General features: G+C 43.2%; 1 protein-coding gene across 1 annotated transcript in view; it reads left to right on the forward strand.

Moving 5' to 3' along the window:
- The first annotated feature begins 704 nt into the window (after positions 1 to 704).
- The window catches only part of LOC141649280 (uncharacterized), a 125,834-nt gene continuing 105,070 nt past the window's right edge, over positions 705 to 21,468 (forward strand). Inside the window, exons 1-2 of the mRNA XM_074457975.1 lie at positions 705 to 879; positions 3,368 to 3,458. Coding sequence (XP_074314076.1) covers positions 705 to 879; positions 3,368 to 3,458 — 266 coding nt within the window. The remainder of the gene's footprint in view (positions 880 to 3,367; positions 3,459 to 21,468) is intronic.

The raw sequence follows: 21,468 nt of genomic DNA on the forward strand, positions 1-21,468 counted from the left end.
CGAGTATCTCACTATACTCGGCCGAGTGCTTCTTGACGGAGGGTCATGTTTATTTTGAGCCATAGGCTATGTTCTTGCGTTTCCTTGCTTCTTATTAGCTCAAAATGCTGCCAAAGAGGTCAGCTGCGTATATCCAAGCATCTGAGATGACCATAAATGAGGTAGCCCGTATGATCGAGCAGTAGGATGCACTCCTTGAGGATCTTAAGAATGTGGGTAAAGAGGCGAAGAAACTGGTGGATGGTACCCACCTGAGCACTATCATCGCTCGCTTCAACCCATCTACTTACGAGGGCACCGGAGAACCTAAGCTGCTTGACAACTGGCACCGTGAGATGGAGAGTCTGCTTGAGGTTGTTAAGTGTTCGCCGGAGTTAGCTGTTGAGCAGGTAGTGTACTACCTGAGGGGTGAGGCTGTAGTGTGGTGGCAGAACGTGAAAGAAGATGTTAGAGCTTTCTATAGGGATGAGGGGGTTGGTGTTATACCGGGGTTGGGTTTGAAGAGCGCCATGAGAGAACAATTTGTGCCGGAACACATCCGTCACAAGTTGAGATCCGAGTTTGATTCTTTCACCATGACTAACGACATGACGGTTACGGAGTACTATCACTGGTTCCTTAAGTTGTCACGTTATACTGAGGACATGCAACTGGGGTAGCGGGGTTTAGCTCTCCATTTCGAGAGGGGGATGACACCCAAGATCATGAATAGGTTACCAACCGGGGTTATCACCCATCTGAAGGATGTGTACATGAGGGCCGGGCAAGTGGAGAGGTTGGTGGATTTATCCAGAGAGGCTACAGAGAGAACCACCACTGAAAAGAGGAAAGCAGAAAGTGAGAGTAGTAATCAGTCGAGCCACAAGAAGTGCAATTATGGTTAGTTTAAAGCCTTTTTGGGAAGATCTGGGTTTTCTTGGGGATCTCGAGCTTGGGAAGAGGTGGTGGTCGGAGTGTTAGTGACAACTCCAACCTTACTTGCTTCAACTGTGGGGGAATAGGCCATAAGAGGTACGACTGTACCAGTGCCATTGATGGAGGAGCGTCAGGGGCTTATTAGGGAAGTATCTCGCAGGGTCCGAGTCAGAGTTTTGCTAGCAATAGGCCATCTGGGTCATGGGGTAACCGTGGAGGGCAAAAAAACAATGGCGGTTTCAACCGCAATAGTGGAGGATCTTATCAGCGCCCGAACAACAATGTGACTCAGAACTCGGTAGCTAAGCCGACTACTTCTAACACCTCGGTCCAGAGTGGAGGCTAGAAAAGCAGCGGTAAGCTCTTTATGATGGACAAACAGGAATCTGATAACGATGTTCATGTAGTTACCGGTACCTTTCTTTTTCATAATACACCGTCTTCTGTTTTGTTTGACTCTGGGCAACACACTATTTTGTGCCTAGAGGCCATGCTTTGTCTATGGGTTTGGGGGAGTTTGAGCTTGTAAAGGATAGTGTGTTTATACCTTTCGAGGGGTCGGTGTCTTGTGTCAAGTTCAATAGGGATGTGTCCATTTTGGTTGGAGGGGGTAGACTTACCGGTCAACTTGCTGGAGTTTCCTATGGATGAGTTTGAGGTCATCGTCGGGATGGATTGGTTGGGTAAGTATGATGCTAAGATAGACTGGCGACAAAAGAAAGTGTCTTTAAAGGGTCCTAAGGGTATAAGGGTGTCATATAAGGGGTTTGTTGTGAGGCCTAAGTGTAAGTTCATCGCGGTAATGACCTTAAAATCATGTTTAAGAAAGAAGTGTCCCTTGATTCTTTGCCAAGTGAGAGATCGGCGCGCGAAGCAGCTAACAACATCTCATATACAGGTGGTTGGAGAGTTTAGTGATGTCTTTCTTGATGAGATACCGGGGTTACCACCTAAGAGAGATATCGACTTCAATGTGGAGCTTAAACCAGGACATGTCATATGTCTAAAGCACCATACCGTATGGCACCTAAAGAATTGGAAGAGTTGAGGAAACAGTTACATGATCTGTTAGACAAGGGGTATATCTGGCCTAGTATGTCACCATGGGGAGCACCAGTGTTGTCTGTGAAGAAGAAAGATGGGAGCATGAGGCTATGCATCGACTACAGAGAGCTGAATCATGTCACGGTGAAGAACAAGTATCCTTTGCCAAGGATTGATGATCTTTTTGACTAGCTGAGTGGTGTAGGGGTGTTCTCTAAGATCAATTTGAGGTCAGGTTATCACCAGTTGAGGATAGCAGATGAGGATATTCCTAAGACAGCTTTCTCGTCTCGATATGGTCACTATGAATATGTAGTGAAGCCTTTTTGATTAACGAATGCGCCAACAGCTTTCATAGATCTGATGAATCGGGTTTTTAGTCCGTTCTTGGACAAGTTGGTGGTTGTCTTCATTGAGATTAGTTTTGCAGACCTTGCGAGATAATCAACTTTATGCCAAGCTATCCAAGTGCGAGTTTTGGTTAGAAGAAGTGGCTTTTCTGGGGCATGTGATATCTAAAAAGGGAATGCCGGTGGATCCTAGCAAGATTGAGTCAGTGACCAAGTGGGAATCACCGAAGAATGTTGCTGAGATTCGGAGTTTCTTGGGTCTAGCTGGTTACTGCAAGAGGTTCCTGAAGGACTTTTCTATGATAGCACGGCCTATGACAGATTTGATGAGGAAAGAGACCAGTTTCCGATGGGATGAGAGTTGTGAGACGGCGTTCCAGACCTTAAAGGAGCGTTTGACCATAGCTCCTATCCTAGATTTACCTGAGGGTTGTGAGAACTTTGAAGTATTTAACGATGCTTCAAAGAATGGGTTGGGATGTGTTTTGATGCAGAATGGGAAGGTCATAGCTTATGCGTCAAGGCAGCTGAAGCCGTATGAAGAGAATTATCCTACTCATGATTTGGAACTGGGTGCGGTCGTTTTTGCTCTAAAGGTTTGGAGGCACTATCTATACGGGCCAACTTTTAAGGTGTTTTTAGATCATAAGAGTCTGAAATATATCTACACTCAGAAAAACCTTAACATGCGACAGAGACGATGGATGGAGCTGATTGGGGACTATGATATGGAGATTATCTACCACGAGGGTAAGGCTAATGTTGTTGCAGATGCTTTGAGTAGGAAGAGTGTTCATTCGTTGTGTACAACTATGTCTTTGCTAAAGCTGAGGGATGAGATGTCCAAGATGGGGATCCATATGATTCGAAAAGGGGATACCGTCGGGGATTTGACGATCGAGCCAGATTTGTATGAGGATATCAAGAGAAAGCAAGAGCACGATCCTAAGATCCAAGAATGGAAGTCAAGGGTGGAGAGTGGCACAATTTTAGGTTTTCTATCCACACAGATGGGAGTGTTCGCTTTGATGGGAGATGGTGTGTTCCTGATGATGCAGACTTGAGGAAGGTAATCATGACAGAGGCTTATTGCACTCCTTATTCAGTTCACCCAGGAGGTGACAAGCTTTTTAAGGACCTCAAGAGAATGTTTTGGTGGCCTAACATGAAGAGGGATGTGGCTGAGTTCGTGGCTAGGTGTCTGACATGCCAGAGAGTCAAGGGTGAGCAGCGAAGACCACAAGGGAAGATTCTGTAATACTACGGTTTTATGAGTCTCTGGGTATTCTATCGAGTGGGCCTTACTCTGTCGAGTAAGGGTGTGTTGCGTTTTAAAACAGTTTCTGACCTGTTGGGTACTCGATCGAGTAACCTTGATACTCAATCGAGTAGGAGGCACTCGATCGAGTATGTCAGCTACTCGATCGAGTAGCCGGTTTACGGGGGGATGATTTGTCGGGTTTTGTTAATAATGCGATTTAGTATATAATTACTCCCGTCACTTTCTTTAAACTTTTACAAACCTAATTACTTTCAAAGAGTAAACAATCTACGTTCTTCGCATCAATCGCATTATTGGCAAATCCCGGAGCTTGGAAGGTCGGATTTCACCTTTCTTTATACCTTTGTGATCCTTGCGTCGAGGGTAAGATCTACGTACTGTTTTTATAGTAATTCGTTAAAGTTAGTTAAACTCTAATTTGGGGATTTGGGGGTTTTGTTGTGTTTCTTGATTGGTAGTAATTGTATGATTGTATGTTAGGAGGAGGATTCGTAGAAGAGGCCTTTTGATAACAGCTGTTGAGATCGTCTGATTGTGTTGCTTTCCAGGTATGGTTTTGTTGGAGCTTGTGTCCTCCACAAATTAGTGTGATAACATTTGTAAATCTCTTACAGGTTCACAAGGGTATACTTCGTATATTTAATCAGTTGATTAACGTTTACCTAATAACGGTTGGCTTGCTAGAAAGTTTGACGTTATTATCATACAGATGGCGGTGATCAACTGGTCCCTAAAGGTCACACCTATAGGATGTGTTTGAGAAATGTGGTTATAGAAATATAATCACATTGATGCCCAAAATGACTAAAAAGTTAGTCGATGTGTTGATGAGATAATTATTTAATGAAAATTAAATAATATTAGTTGAGACGAATTAACTGTCAATTCGTAAATTAAATATAATAAGTTATATTTAATTAAATATATATAATGTTAGCTTGGACGAATTAATCTGTTAATTCGTAATTAAATATAATCAGTTGTATTTAATATCAACAAGATGAATGTGTCATAGTGGTAATAGTGAGGGTACACATACCAAGAGGTCATGGGTTCGATCCTCACTAGATGGCAATTCAACACATATAATATATTTTTGGAAATACCAAAAATAAGGAGCTGATAGTCCTTATTTCGGTCTGATGGCCGAAAATTAGGAAAGTATTATTCTTTCCTAATTAACTCGATAATTCGGTCAGTATAAAAAGAAAGGGAGAGAATTATTTCTACCCTAATGCTTTTTCTTGACCTTGCCTCCTCTCTCTCATCACAAAAACAACTAAATTTTACAGAAAATTTTAGATCGATTTATAGCATAATCAAAGGGCATATCTCAGATCGTCTTGGGTGCAACTAATAGGTGAATATCAATTTTGATATGGTTCTTAAGCCAATTTTGCTAGGACCGAAGGTTAATTCTAAATCCTTATACTTTGTTTATGTATTTTGTTTATGACCTTTAATCATCATTGTTAAATTCGTTATAATCCTTCTAGTTTAAGGGAAGTATACAGATAATTTCCACAGGTTTCCCTACTCAGTATTAGTCCCATAATGCATTATTAGTGTTTTGTGATTGTTGAATATTATCGTACTCGTATTGTGACGGTTGTTGGATTTGGTTGTTGATAGTAGCTGTGATTGTTTGTATCTGTCTGTGTTCTTCGGGGCGCGTCCCTGGCTGAGTGGAGTCACTTGCGGGAGTGGCTTCACGCCCATTATTCGCCTTCTGTGGAACCCGCCACAGAAGGGATGTGCACATTAAGGAATTTGGGTTTATCGCTCGACGGAGATGAGTGGGGATTTGGTGGGTACGGCTGCGGTCCCCCACTGGCGGCATGGAGTGACTGTTGCGATGGGCACTCGCGGGGCTACACACTTTAGTGTGTAGTCAGGATTGTGGAGTTGGGATTGGAGTTCGGAGTATATCTGTGATGATTGAGCTGTTTGTTACTGTGTTGTTGGTTTATATAAATTAGATGATTAGTACTGACCCCGTTTATTGTTTTAAAAACTGTGGTGATTCATTCGGGGATGGTGAGCAGTTGTTGAGCAGGTATGAGTCGAGTTACATGGGATAGCTGGGATGTGCCACCGTCAGATGATAGAGTCTTCCGCTGTAGCATGATTAGTTTATTAAACATTTCATTTAGTTGAGTAGACAGTTGGTTTTGAGAACATGTAACCGTATTTTGGTATTTGGTTTTGGATTGTATATTAATCACTAAAGTTATACTATTTAAATGTTGTTTCGTTATTGTCTTATGATTATCATTGCCTCGGGCAACCGAGATGGTAGCATCTTTATACCCGAGTGGTCCTGGTAAGGCACTTGGAGTATGGGGGTGTTACAAAATGGTATCAGAGCGAGGATCCTGAAACCTGTAACCAATGAATCTAATGAATATAGGGAGTCAATTAAAATGAACCCGGGGTAAAGGTTGTAGGAGCTAATGCAAAGGCTTGGGAGACGTCCTAAAGTCGCGAACTCGCCCAACAATTTTGAACCGGTCACATGGGGGGTATATGTCAAGGTCGTATGTAGTGTTTGTTAGCTTGTATGTGAATGTGACGATATATGTTGTGAATTGTTGGATGTTGGGAGTAGATGATTGAGATTATGAATGAAAGGTTGGTGAATTATATAAATATGTTGTTTGAATAAGAAGCATGATGGTTGTTTATTATGTGGCATTTGATAACATGAAATAGTTGTTTTGTTGATCATATGAAGAGTTGTGTAGAATTGCATGTTTAACTATATTATAATGTTGAGTTTATAAAGTTGTATAGTATGTTGGGATATGAGTGATAACATGCGGGTAGTGTATACGAGTCAGCATGACTCGATCGAGTAGAGGGTACTCGATCGAGTAGGTGAGATACTCGGTCGAGTGGATCTGACTCGATCGAGTGGGTATTTGACGTTTTTACAACCAGAATCGTGTTTTTGGGCACTCGATCGAGTACATAGGGCACTCGATCGAGTAGGGGGTCACTCGATCGAGTGGCTGTGCTACTCGGTCGAGTATGTTAGAGATCAGAAGGTCTGTTTTGGGTCTGATGTCGGGGCACTCAATCGAGTATAGTGGGCACTCGATCGAGTAGCCTCTACTCGATCGAGTAGGTTTAGGCACTCGATCGAGTGTGTTCTGGGCAGTCTGTTTTCGTGTTTTGGGGTTATAGAGTGTATATTTATATCTACCCTTTCTTATATAGTTTCAAGATACCGCCCAAGAGAAATGCTTTGTATGCGAGAGCTGAGAACATGAACATCGATGATGTAGTTAAGATGTTGGAGCATCAAGATGCTCTTACAGAGGCCCTAAAGAGAGTGGGAAAGGACAAGGAGGTTTATCACTCTAAGATCAATCTTTATATAGCGAGGTTTAACCCAAAAGAGTACAAGGGGACCGGGGAGCCTAACTTTTTTTATAACTGGCATCGTGAGATGGAGAACATACTGGACCTGGTACACTGTCCTGATGAGATGAGAGTAGAACAAGCTGCGTTCTACTTGGGGGAAGCAGCTGGTGAGTGGTGGGATAAGGTGAAAGTGAGTGCTAGGGAGATGTATACGAAGCAGGGCTTACCTGCTATACCTTGGGAAGAGTTTCGGAGGGCTATGAGGAAAGAGTTTGTACCTGAGCATGTGAGGAGTAAGCTGAGGGAGGAGTTTGATGGGTTTAGGATGACATCTGATATGTCAGTGGCTGAGTTCTACAAGCAGTTTAATGAGAAGTCTAGGTATGTTGACGACATGGATTTGAGTGAGGAGAACCTAGCGCTGAGGTTTGAGAGGAGGTTGACCCCTAAGATCATGGATAAGCTACTCGTGGGAGTCCTTACCGATGTTAAGGAAGCTTATAAGAGGGTTGGGAGAGCTGAGAGGTTGGTGGAGATGGCTTAGGAGAGATTAGTTGAGAAAAGAAAGGCTGAGAGTGAAGGTGGTGGCCAATCTAGCCACAAGAAAGGCAACCATAATCAGGCTAGAGCGTTTTCTTCTGGGTCAGGGTTCAGTGCTGGGGATTCCTTTGGGCGTGGCCGTATAAGTGGTAGTGGTAGTTGGGGAATGACCTGCTATGGCTATGGCGGTGTAGGCCATAAGAGACATGAGTGTACGAGTTTACCTGGAGCTTTTCATAGATCGGCTCAGGGGAGCTATGCTCAGGGGCCGGCACAGAGTTATGCGAGCAATAGACCGTCTGGGTCATGGTCTAACCGGGGAAGTCAGAGCTATCAGGGTGGAGGTAACCGCAATGGCGGTAATTCCTATCAGAAACCAGCTACGAACAACAACAACAACAATCAGGGATCGGGTGCTAAACCGACCACATCACTGTCTCTTGTCCGGGGAGGTGGACAAAGACCAAAGGAAAGTCATTTCATGATGGACAAGAAAGCAGCTGAGGATGATGCACATGTTATCACTGGTACTTTTCTTGTTAACGGTATTCATACCTTTTTTTTGTTTGATTCGGGGGCGTCTCAGTCGTTTGTATCTTCGAGTCATGTTAAACGGTTGGGTTTGAGGGTATGTGAGTCTATAAGTGAGAAAGTTTTTATACCTTCGGGTGAGTGTATCATGTGGGAGGTTGTATAGGGATGTATCTATGATAGTTGGGCAAGTTGATCTACCTGTAGACTTGCTAGAGTTTCCTTTTGACGGTTTTGAGATGATAGTCTGGATGGATTGGTTGGGAAAGTATAAAGCTAAGATAGACTGTCATAAAAAGAAAGTGTCTTTGAGAGGTCCTAAGGGCGTTAGTGTGTCTTATCGTGGGTTTGTGGTCAAACCCAAAGTTAAGTTGATTGCACCTGTGACTTTGAAGTCTTATCTGAGGAAGGGATGCCCTTTGATCTTGTGCCATGTGAGAGATGACCGGATATAGAGTCCGACAGTTGATCAGATACCAGTGGTTGGTGAGTTTGCAGATGTCTTTCCAGAGGAGATTCCGGGGTTGCCACCGAAGAGGGAGATAGATTTCACGGTTGAGTTGAAACCGGGGACGGGGCCAATCTCTAAGGCACCGTACTGGATGGGTCCCAAGGAGATGGAGGAGCTCAGGAAGCAGTTAGATGATCTGATAGAGAAGGGATACATTAGACCTAGTGCATCGCCGTGCGGAGCACCAGTTCTTTTTGTGAAGAAGAAAGATGGGAGCTTGAGGTTGTGCATAGACTGCAGGGAGCTGAACCGAGTGACGGTAAAGAACAAGTATCCTTTGCCAAGGATAGATGACCTGTTTGATCAGTTGAGTGGTGCATCAGTCTTTTCCAAGATTGATTTGAGGTCGGGGTACCATCAGGTGAAGATCAGAGAGGCGGACATACCAAAGACAACTTTCACGTCGAGGTATGGCCATTATAAGTATGTGGTGATGCCGTTTGGGTTATCTAATGCACCGGCCGTGTTTATGGATTTGATGAACAGAATCTTCAGACAGTTTTTGGACAAGTTTGTGGTGGTGTTTATCGATGACATCTTAGTCTACTCCAAGACTAAGGAGGAGCATGAGGAGCATCTGAGGATTGTGTTGCAGACTTTGATGGAGCATGAGTTGTATGCTAAGCTGTCTAAGTGTGAGTTCTTGTTAGAGAAAGTTTCTTTTCTGGGGCATGTGATCTCTAAGGATGGGGTAGCCGTGGATCCGGCAAAGATTGAGGCAGTGACAAAGTGGGAAGCACCAAAGAATGTTGCTGAGATCAGGAGTTTCTTGGGTTTAGCTGGATACTACAGACGGTTCGTGAAACATTTCTCCAAGATTGCTAGACCTATGACAGCGTTGATGAGGAAAGAGAATAGGTTTCGTTGGGATGAGAGTTGTGAGACGGCGTTCTAAACATTAAAGGAGCGTTTGACCACAGCTCCTATCTTAGCATTGCCTGAAGGGATCGAGAACTTTGAGGTTTATACAGATGCCTCAAAGAATGGGTTGGGATGCGTGTTGATGCAGAACGGGAAGGTGAATGCTTATGCTTCTAGGCAGTTGAAGCCTTATGAGGAGAACTACCCTACACATGATCTAGAGTTGGGTGCTGTGGTGTTTGCTCTCAAGATATGGAGACATTACCTTTATGGGGCAACCTTTAAGGTATTTTCGGATCACAAGAGTCTCAAGTACATCTTCACTCAAAATGAGTTGAACATGAGACAGAGGAGGTGGATGGAGCTGATTGGCGATTATGACATGGATATTATCTACCACGAAGGGAAAGCCAATGTTGTTGCAGATGCTTTGAGTAGGAAGAGTGTACATTCTTTGTGTACAACTCTATCTTTGATGAGGTTGAGAGATGAGGTGGGGAGGTTTGGGATACATATGATGCAGAGAGGGGATGCCATGGGAGATTTGACAGGGCAGCCTAATCTTTATGATGATATTCGAGGTAAACAGGCGTTGGATCCTAAGACGGTTGAGTGGAGAGCTGGAGTAGAGAAAGGGACAGTGTCTCGATTCTCTATTCATACAGATGGTAGTCTGAGGTTTGATGGTAGGTGGTGTGTCCCTAATGATGAGGAGCTGAAAAAGACAATCATGACAGAGGCACATTGTACACCCTATTCAGTACATCCAGGTGGTGACAAGCTGTACAAGGACTTAAAGAACACGTTCGGGTGGCCTGGGATGAAGAAATAAACAGTTGAGTTTGTGGCCCGTTGTTTGACGTGCCAGAGAGTTAAAGGGGAACAACGACGACCACAAGGTAAGATTCAGTCTTTAGAGGTACCTGCGTGGAAGTGGGAATCCATTTCTATGGATTTTATCGTGGGTTTGCCAAAGAGTCAACATGGTAACAACATGATTTGGGTAATAGTGGATCGACTGACCAAGTCAGCTCACTTTGTGCCAACGAAAGATACATGGACTAAAGCACAATTAGCTATGGCTTATCGAAAGAATGTGCTAAAGTTACATGGAGTCCCTAAGGACATAGTATCTGACAGAGATGCGAGATTTATCTCAAGGTTTTGAAAAGAGTTGCAGGAATCTTTGGGAACAACTTTGAAGATGAGTACAGCTTTTCATCCTGCGACAGACGGTCAGACTTAGAGAACGAGAAAGACTCTTGAGGATATATTGCGAGCTTGTGTGATGGACTTTGGTGGTAGCTGGGAACAGAGGTTGGATTTGATAGAGTTTTCTTACAACAACAGCTATCACACTAGTATTGGTATGGCACCGTTTGAGGCGTTATATGGGAGGAGATCTAGGAGTCCGATTTGTTGGGACGACAATCTTGGCAAAGGGTTCTAGGACCAGAGATGGTGCATGAGATGGTTGAGCAGATTAAGATGATCAGGGAACGGATGAGAGCGGCTCAGGATAGGCAAAAGAGTTATGCTGATCTACATCGCCGGGATATAGAGTTTCAGGATGGGGACAAGGTTCTTATGAAAGTATCTCCGATGCGTGGGGTTATGAGATTTGGGAAGAAAGGAAAGCTGAGTCAGAAGTTCATAGGGCCTTATGAGATCTTAGAGCGGGTTAAAGAGGTTGCATATCGTCTGGCTTTACCAGCTGCGTTGGAGAAAGTGCATAATATGTTTTATGTATCTCAGCTGCGGAAGTATGTGAGTGACCCGTCACATGTGTTAGAGGCAGAGAGCTCAGAGTTAGATGAGTCCTTGTCATATCTTGAGGTGCCTAAGCAGATTCTTGACCGGAAGGTTAGGAAAAGTAGGAGTGGTGAGACAGTTTTGCTTAAGATCCTTTGGTCTAACCACGAGTCTGAGGAAGCTACATGGGAGGCAGAGGAGGCCATGAGAGAGCATTATCCTTTCCTTTTTGATCAGGTATGTATGGTTACGGGGACGTAACCTTGTTTCTTTTAGGGGGTAGGAGATGATCGCGAAGAGTTTTAAGAGCTTTTTTATACCTTTTTATGTTGTGTCGGTATGTCGATTGTGGTTGAGTCGGGTTGAGTTTGGGTTAGTAACATGTTTTATGTTGAGTTTTGTTTTGGTTGTTGAGTCGGGAGTGTTGTAGTGTGTGTCTTTGTTTTGTTGTGGCTAGAACTTCGGGGACGAAGTTCTTTTTAAGGAGGGAAAACTGTAATACTACGGTTTTATGAGTCTCTGGGTACTCTATCGAGTGAGCCTTACTCTGTCGAGTAAGGGTGTGTTGCGTTTTAAAACAGTTTTTGACCTGTTGGGTACTCGATCGAGTAACCTTGATACTCGATCGAGTAGGAGGCACTCGATCGAGTATGTCAGCTACTCGATCGAGTAGCCGGTTTACTGGGGGATGATTTGTCGGGTTTTGTTAATAATGCGATTTAGTATATAATTACTCCCGTCACTTTCTTTAAACAGTTTTACAAAGCTAATTACTTTCAAAGAGAAAACAATCTACGTTCTTGGCATCAATCGCATTATTGGCAAATCCCGGAGCTTGGAAGGTCGGATTTCACCTTTCTTTATACCTTTGTGATCCTTGCGTCGAGGGTAAGATCTACGTACTGTTTTTATAGTAATTCGTTAAAGTTAGTTAAACCCTAATTTGGGGATTTGGGGGTTTTGTTGTGTTTCGTAATTGGTAGTAATTGTATGATTGTATGTTAGGAGGAGGATTCGTAGAAGAGGCCTTTTGATAACAGTTGTTGAGATCGTCTGATTGTGTTGCTTTCCAGGTAGGGTTTCCCTACTCAGTATTAGTCCCATAATGCATTGTTGGTGTTTTGTTATTGTTGAATATTATCGTACTCGTATTGTGACGGTTGTTGGATTTGGTTGTTGATAGTAGCTGTGATTGTTTGTATCTGTCTGTGTTCTTCGGGGCGCGTCGCTGGCTGAGTGGAGTCACTTGCGGGAGTGGCTTCACGCCCATTATTCGCCTTCTGTGGAACCCGCCACAGAAGGGATGTGCACATTAAGGAATTTGGGTTTATCGCTCGAGGGAGATGAGCGGGGATTTGGTGGGTACGGCTGCGGTCCCCCACTGGCGGCGTGGAGTGACCTGTTACGATGGGCACTCTGGCAGGGCTAATGGTCGGACTAAATCTTTTCGGTAACTTGTCGTTAGGAGCACCTAGACCAAAACACAATTTATAGCTTCACAAACAACTCTACAATTAGTAAAGAGGCAAGTAAAGGTCGGTTCCCAAGGGACGGGAATTGAGATGAGATTTCTATTGAAATTAGTGGTGTCTTAGGGGTGTCACAATTTGGGTTGATGTAGAAGGTCACTAAACTAAATAGCAATGAAAATAAACAAGCAAGATGAACTAAAAGGGTTGTAAACAATTGATAAAAAGCACTAGGGTGTCATGGGGTCATAGGGGATTCATGGGAATTGATCATACAAACATGTTCTCAAATTATAAGCAAGCAATTATTGTTGTGATGGATTGAGTTGGGTTATATCTTACAATCCTAGGAAAGTTTGGGTCCCGGAGCCGAATCGATTAGATTGTACAACACCTACAAGTCGACTTAGTCTTTCCTACTCAACAATATGCATGGTCTAATGAGACTCGAGTTGGTTTATGTCTTACAAGTTTCATTGAAAAGATAGGTGATGGGTAAAAAATGCAAGGATTCATAGGCTCGCATTTCATCAAACATAACATGTGCATGAGTTGAGATCAAAACAAGCAAGCAAATAAACCATGAAAGCATATTAATTTAAGCATGAATCATTCCCCATGTTGGTTTCCCCTAATTACCCATTAACCCTAGCTAGGTGACTACTCACTCATTATCATGTTGAACATGCTAGCAAGGTTGTCAATCATACCAACAAAGTAAAACATGATGAATAAATGAAAGTAATTAACAATAATTAAAAAGGGATTAAGAGAATTATACCTACTAATGATTCCAATAATAAAGCAAGAATAAAAGAAGTACTTGATGCTTGATTGAGAGGTTGTCAATCTCCCAATAATAACCCAAATAATCTTCAATTACCCAAAATAAAGGATGAACAAAAGAGAGATTAAGGAAATAAAACTTGTATTAAAACTTGATTAATAGTTGATTACAAAACTAAAGAGAGATTTGATTTATATTAACTACTCTAAGAATTGATAAGAAGAACATGCTCTTCTAATTAGACTAATGGGGTATTTATAGTGTAAATTAGGTGGATGCATTAGGGTTAACTAAGGGCTTAAATGACGATTAAGTCCCTACTTAAGGAAACGCCGGTATTTTCTGAAGGATGGGCATCTTTCTTTAAGCTTGAAGAAACGAATTTGCGCTGTCTTGGAATCCGTGCGTCTTAGGCACGGGACGCCCGGATTCATGAGTCTCTGCCCGGGCGTCTTTGGGAGAAGACGGGCGTCTTCTGGTAGCTGCTGCCCGGGCGTCTTGGGTAGAAGACGCACGGGTTGTGGTGCTGGTGGACGGGCGGATTCAGGACAATCCGCACGGATTGCTGCTCAGACTTGTTTCTTCTTCTTTTCTTCCCTTTTCTTCATAAAATCCTTGGGGATTTCCTTGGGGATGCAAGGATCTTTCCTCATCATTGCCCGTCTACTATAGTATGTACGAAGGCCTTTTAATCTTGTCTCTCCTTGATGCTTGGTCATTGAATTCAATCAATTTAGCCTCATTTTGCCATGAAAATGCAAGGTTTGCACTCCTTTCCTACCAAGGACACAAAACCTCAAAGAATATGCAAAACAAAGAACTAAAGACAATAAATGACCCAAATATGCACTAAAAAGCATGGGAACAAGGCTAATTCGGAGACTAAATATGCGTTAATTATGGTCACATCAGCTACACACTTTAGTGTGTAGTCAGGATTGTGGAGTTGGGATTGGAGTTCGGAGTATATCTGTGATGATTGAGCTGTTTGTTACTGTGTTGTTGGTTTATATAAATTGTGTGATTAGTACTGACCCCGTTTATTGTTTTAAAAACTGTGGTGATCCATTCGGGGATGGTGATCAGTTGTTGAGCAGGTATGAGTCGAGTTACTTGGGATAGCTGGGATGTGCCACCGTCAGATGATAGAGTCTTCCACTGTAGCATGATTAGTTTATTAAACATTTCATTTAGTTGAGTAGACAGTTGGTTTTGAGAACATGTAACCGTATTTTGGTATTTCGTTTTGGATTGTATCTTAATCACTAAAGTTATACTATTTAAATGTTGTTTCGTTATTGGCTTATGATTATCATTGCCTCGGGCAACCGAGATGGTAGCATCTTTATACCTGAGTGGTCCTGGTAAGGCACTTGGAGTATGGGGGTGTTACAAAATGGTATCAGAGCGACGATCCTGAAACCTGTAACCAATGAATCTAATGAATATAGGGAGTCAATTAAAATGAACCCGGGGTAAAGGTTGTAGGAGCTAATGCAAAGGCTTGGGAGACGTCCTAAAGTCGCGAACTCGCCCTATAATTTTGAACCGGTCACATGGGGGGTATGGGGTGTTACAGATTCAGTCACTGGAGGTACCTGAGTGGAAGTGGGAGTCGATCTCTATGGACTTTATCGTGGGATTACCGAGGACATAGCAAGGTAACAATATGATTTGGGTGATCGTCGATCGGTTAACAAAATCAGCTCACTTCATTCCGATGAAGGACACTTGGACTAAGATAAAGCTAACTTTGAGTTACAGGAAACATGTGGTTCGGTTACATGGTGTACCTAAGGATATAGTGTCGGATCGAGATGTGAGGTTTATATCACGGTTTTGGCAAGAGTTTCAGGAATTGATGGGTAGGACCTTAAAGATGAGTACAACTTTTCATCCTGTAAGAGATGGTTAGACTGAAAGGACTATAAAGACTTTGGAGGACATGTTGAGAGCCTGTGCCATGGAGTTCGGTGGGAGGACATGCTGGATTTGATCGAGTTATCATATCAGAACAGCTACCATACTAGTATCGCGATGGCACCTTTCGACGCTTTATATGGCAGGAAGTGCCGATGTCCAGTTTGTTGGGATGACAGCGCAGAGGCAGTGGTTTTAGGGCCACAGATGGTGCAGGATATGGTTGAACAAGTCCGGCTAATTCGTCAAAAGATGAAAGCAGCTCAGGATCACCAAAAGAGTTATGCCGATTTTCACCGCAGAGACATCGAGTTCGCAGTGGGTGAAAAAGTCCTTTTGAAAGTGTCACCAATACAAGGGGTGATGAGGCTTGGAAAGAAAGGTAAGCTCAGTCAGAAGTTTATCGGTCCGTATAAGATTTTGGATAGTGTAGGTGAAGTGGCTTACAGGTTAGCTTTACCACCAACTTTAGATCGAGTCTACAACGTGTTTGATGTTTCACAGCTCCGGAAGTATGTGAGTGACCCGTCACATGTGCTTGAGGTTGAGAACATCGAACTTGATGAGTCCTTATCTTATGCCGAGGTTCCTAAAGAGATCTTAGATCGCAAAGTGCGCAAGACAAGGAACGGTGAGACCGTCTTACTCAAGGTGCTTTGGTCTAATCATAATGTGGAAGAGGCCACATGGGAACCCGAGGAGGCTACGAGAGAGCGTTTTACCACCCTTTTTGACCAGGTATGTTTGGTTACGGGAACGTAACCGTTGTATTTTTAGGGGGGGTAGAAGATGGTCGCATGGTTGTTTTTGAGTTAGTCTGAGTCGGTTTAGTGATGTTTTGTGTTAGTTTCGCTAGTGTTGGGTGTTTTGTCTTTTGTGGTAGGAGTTGTTTGGCTTTTGTTGGTCTTGTTTTGTGTGTATAGTGTGAACTTCGGGGGCGAAGTTTTTTTTAAGGAGGGAAGACTGTAATACTATGGATTTCCTAAGCTGGTACTCGGCCGAATATGGCGTACTCGACCGAGTAAGGGGTGTCGGGTATTCTGGAAAAGTTACTGCCCAGGAATACTCGGCCGGGTATGTGGAATACTCTACCGAGTAAAGGATACTCGGCCGAGTATCCTCTATACTCGACCGAGTATCCGGACTGGCGGGTGTTATTTTCGCGGTTTAATTTAGAGACGATTAGAGTTATATAAGACGCGTTAATCAGTTTCTAATCACTTTTACAAAACCTAAACATTTCAACGTAACACTAATCCTCTCCAAATCTCTCACAAGTGTGCGGATTGTTAGCAAGTATTCTTCATCATTCTTTATATCGTTGGTATCGATAAGTCCTTGATTTCATTAGTTTCATTGGTTAACCTTTTAGGATTTGTCTTAATTTATGATTTGGGGCAAAAGGGTATTGCATATGGTAATTAGAGTTTATGTGATTGTTGTTAGGTGAGGACTTCGTAGAGGAGCCGTTCTACATTGCTTTGCTTGTGTCTCATTGCAGTTGTGCTACGGTAGGGTTTCCCTACTCGGTTACTGTTAATTGATTTAAGATTATGTTTGTATTATGTACGATTGATTATCTGCTGATCCGTGTTGGAGTATTGGACTGGTGTAGTGGTTTTGATGGTTGTTGAGTGGAGTCACTTGCGGGAGTGACTTCACGCCCTAGTTTCGCCCTCTGTGGAACCCGCCACAGGAGGGGATGTGCACATTAATGAACAGGGTTATCGCTTGTTGATGAGCGGGGCTTTGGTGGGGATTGGCTGCGGTCCCCTACTGGTGGCGAGGATTACCTGTTCAGATGGGTAATCTGGCAGGGCTACACACTTCGGTGTGTAGTCGGTTACTATGTGAGATCGGGAGTTTGGAGGTGGATGAAGATCAGCTGGTTGCCTTTTTATACTTGTCTTACTTTGATTATACAGTAATTGACCCCGTTGTTGTTTTGTAAAATCTGTGGTGATTTATTCAGGGATGGTGAGCAGATTGTGACAGGTGATGATGTTCACTAGCTATGGCGCCGTCCTGGGGAGTCATCACTCGTGTCAAGCTTCCGTTGTCAGGAGACTTAGCTTTCAGTTTTAGTTGTTGAACATTAGTGACAGTACTTTGGTTTTGGATTTTGAGGATATGTAAACTTTAATCATTTATACTTTAATAATTGTGTTTCGATTGTTAACTTTGGTATACTAATCTCGGGCAACCGGGATGGTGACGGTCTCTCATGCTAGGGTGGTCCTGGTAAGGCACCTTAGTATATGGGGGTGTCACAGTACCAACGCACTGCGACTACTTTGCTACATGACATGATGCATAAAGTGGTGGAGGTGTACGTGGACCATATGAACGTTAAATCTAAGGATAGAAAATGGCACATCGCTAATCTTAGCAAATTCTTCCCCAGATTGCGCAAATACAACATGAGGCTCAATCCTCAGAAATGTGCGTTCGGAGTATCGTCAGGCAAGCTTCTGGGATACGTTGTCAGCCAGAGGGGGATAGAAATTGATCCATCCAAGATCAAGGCCTTAATCAAGATGCTACAACCCCAAACAGAAAAAGAGGTTAGAGGATTCCTGGGCAAAGTACAGTACATAAGTCGATTCGTATCGAAACTCACTATGATCTGCGAACCTATCTTCAAAACGCTCAAGAAAACGGACCATACCATGTAGGGCGATGACCGTCAAAAGGCATTTGACAGGATAAAGGAGATATTGGCCAAGCCACTAGTGCTAATGCCTCCCTAACAAGATCAACCTCTTGGTTTATATCTCACAGTTACCGAAACAGCCATGGGGGCTATGCTCGCACAGACTGCTGGAAAAGAAGAAAGATCTATCTACAACCTTAGTAAGAAGTTCTTGGAGTACGAAAGTAAGTATACACCTCTTGAGAAGACATGCCTCGCTCTTGTGTGGGCAACAAAGAAGTTACGCCATTACATGCTTAGCTACTCGGTCAAAGTGTATTCTAAAATGGATCCCGTCAAATACCTCTTCGAGAAACCCGTCCTCAATGGACGCTTGGCAAGATGGACCTTAATGCTATCAGAGTTCGATCTCAAATACGTACCTTTGAAAGTCATAAAGGGACGCGCCTTGGCTGAATTCTTCGCAGATAATCCTATCAACGATACGCAAGCAATAGACATGTGGTCATCTCCAGATGAGGATATTTTATAAACTAGTAAGGATTATTAGGATCTTTACTTTGATGGGGCATCCAATTTGAGAGGATTTGGAATACGAGTGTTGCTCATTTCTCCTGAAGGCGAGCATACACCACTTTCTGTGAAACTCGACTTCGAGGTGACAAACAATGCAGCAGAGTATGAAGCTTGCCTCATTGGTCTACAAGCAGCAGTGAGCTTAGGCATCAAGAACCTTCGAGTTTACGGGGACTCATTTTAAATAATTAACCAAATCACTGGATCCTGGAAAATCCAAAGTGAAAGTCTAGCACCTTATCAGGCTAGGATAGATCAGATTGCTCAATTCTTCGATCAGGTTACTTATCTACACCTGGCTCATGAAGAAAATCAGTTTGTGGACGCTCTTGCAAAACTCGCATCCTTGATTAATATGTCAGACAACATGGTTGAAATGCCTTTGTGCATCGAATTGTGATCAGAGACAGCCTATGTACACTTCTTTATAGATGAATAGGAAAACCCAGGAGAACCTTGGTTCCATGCCATTCTAAATTTCAAGCTTAATGTTACATATCCACCAGATATGAATAAGAGGGGACAACGCGCCATACGCCTACTTGCCTCTCAATACCTCCTCATGCAGGGGGAGTTGTACAAAAGAACACCACTTGGTGTCATCTTGCGTTGCCTTGATCATTCACAGGTACAGAAAGTAATCAAAGAAGTTCACGATGGAGAATGCGGTCCTCACATGAGTGGACCTATGATGGCAAAGAAAATTACGCGTCTAGGGTATTACTGGATGACAATGGAGTCAGATTGCATCAAATACGTCAGGCTTTGTCATAATTGCCAGATCTTCGGGAATGTGCAACATGTTCCTCCCTCAATGTTATATACCATGACATCTCCTTGACCATTTTCTGCTTGGGGAATAGATATCATCGGGAAAATCACTCCAGTTGGGACAGGAGGCCATTGCTACATTCTAGTAGTTCTCGACTATTTTACTAAATGGGTCGAGGCAGCATCTTACACTAGCCTTACAGCCAAATATGTGCCAAAGTTCATACAAACCAATATCATATGTCGATATGGTTGTCCACATGAAATCATCAATGACAACGGGTTACATTTTTAGGCAAAAGCTGCACAATTGCTAGCCAAATATAAGATCAAGTATCACCATTCGTCGCCATACAGATCGAAAAAGGGAGTGTCGGTGGATCCTAGCAAGATTGAGTCAGTGACCGAGTGGGAATCACGGAAGAATGTTGCTGAGATTCAGAGTTTCTTGGGTCTAGCTGGTTACTGCAGGAGGTTCGTGAAGGACTTTTCTACGATAGCACGGCCTATGGCAGCTTTGATGAGGAAAGAGACCAGTTTTCGATGGGATGAGAGTTGTGAGATGGCGTTCAAGACCTTAAAGGAGCGTTTGACCATAGCTCCTATCCTAGATTTACCTGAGGGTTATGAGAAATTTGAAGTATTTACCGATGCTTCAAAGAACGGGTTGGGATGTGTTTTGATGCAGAATGGGAAGGTCATAGCTTATGCGTCAAGGCAGCTGAAGCCGTATGAGGAGAATTATCCTACTCATGATTTGGAACTGGGTGCGGTTGTTTTTGCTCTTAAGGTTTTGAGGCACTATCTATACGGGGCAACTTTTAAGGTGTTTTTAGATCATAAGAGTCTGAAATATATCTACACTCAGAAAAACCTTAACATGCGATATAGACGATGGATGGAGCTGATTGGGGACTATGATATGGAGATTATCTACCACGAGGGTAAGGCTAATGTTGTTGCAGATGCTTTGAGTAGGAAGAGTGTTCATTCGTTGTGTACAACTATGTCTTTGCTGAAGCTGAGGGATGAGATGTCCAAGATGGGGATCCATATGATTCGAAAAGGGGATACCGTCGGGGATTTGATGATCGAGCCAGATTTGTATGAGGATATCAAGAGAAAGCAAGAGCACGATCCTAAGATCCAAGAATGGAAGTCAAGGGTGGAGAGTGGCACAGTTTCTAGGTTTTCTATCCACACAGATGGGAGTGTTTACTTTGATGGGAGATGGTGTGTTCTTGATGATGCAGACTTGAGGAGGGTAATCATGACAGAGGCTTACTGCACTCCTTATTCAGTTCACCCAGGAGGTGACAAGCTTTATAAGGACCTCAAGAGAACTCTTTGGTGGCCTAAAATAAAGAGGGATGTGGCTGAGTTTGTGGCTAGGTGTCTGACATGCCAGAGAGTCAAGGGTGAGAAGCGAAGACCATAAGGGAAGATTCAGTCGATGGAGGTACCTGAGTGGAAGTGGGAGTCGATCTCTATGGACTTTATCGTGGGATTACCAAGGACATAGCAAGGTAACAATATGATTTGGGTGATCGTCGATCGGTTAAAAAGTCAGCTCACTTTATTACGATAAAGGACATTTGGACTAAGATACAGCTAGCTTTGAGTTACAGGAAACATGTGGTTCGGTTACATGGTGTACCTAAGGATATAATGTCGGATCGAGATAGGAGGTTTATATCACGGTTTTGGCAAGGGTTTCCAGAATTGATGGGTACGACCTTAAAGATGAGTACAACTTTTCATCCTGTAACAGATGGTCAGACTGAGAGGACTATAAAGACTTTGGAGGACATGTTGAGAGCCTGTGCCATGGAGTTCGGTGGGAGGACAGGCTGGATTTGATCGAGTTCTCGTATAATAATAGCTACCATACTAGTATCGCGATGGCACCTTTCGAGGCTTTATATGGCAAGAAGTGCCGAAGTCCAGTTTGTTGGGATGACAGCGCAGAGGCAGTGGTTTTAGGGTCACAGATGGTGCAGGATATGGTTGAACAAGTTCGGCTAATTCGTCAAAAGATGAAAGCAGCTCAGGATCGCCAAAAGGGTTATGCCGATTTGCACCGCTGAGACATCGAGTTCGCAGTGGGTGACAAAGTCCTTTTAAAAGTGTCACCAATGCG

Source organism: Silene latifolia, chromosome 1 (assembly GCF_048544455.1).
Source record: "Silene latifolia isolate original U9 population chromosome 1, ASM4854445v1, whole genome shotgun sequence".
In the NCBI taxonomy this organism is placed as follows: Eukaryota; Viridiplantae; Streptophyta; class Magnoliopsida; order Caryophyllales; family Caryophyllaceae; genus Silene; species Silene latifolia.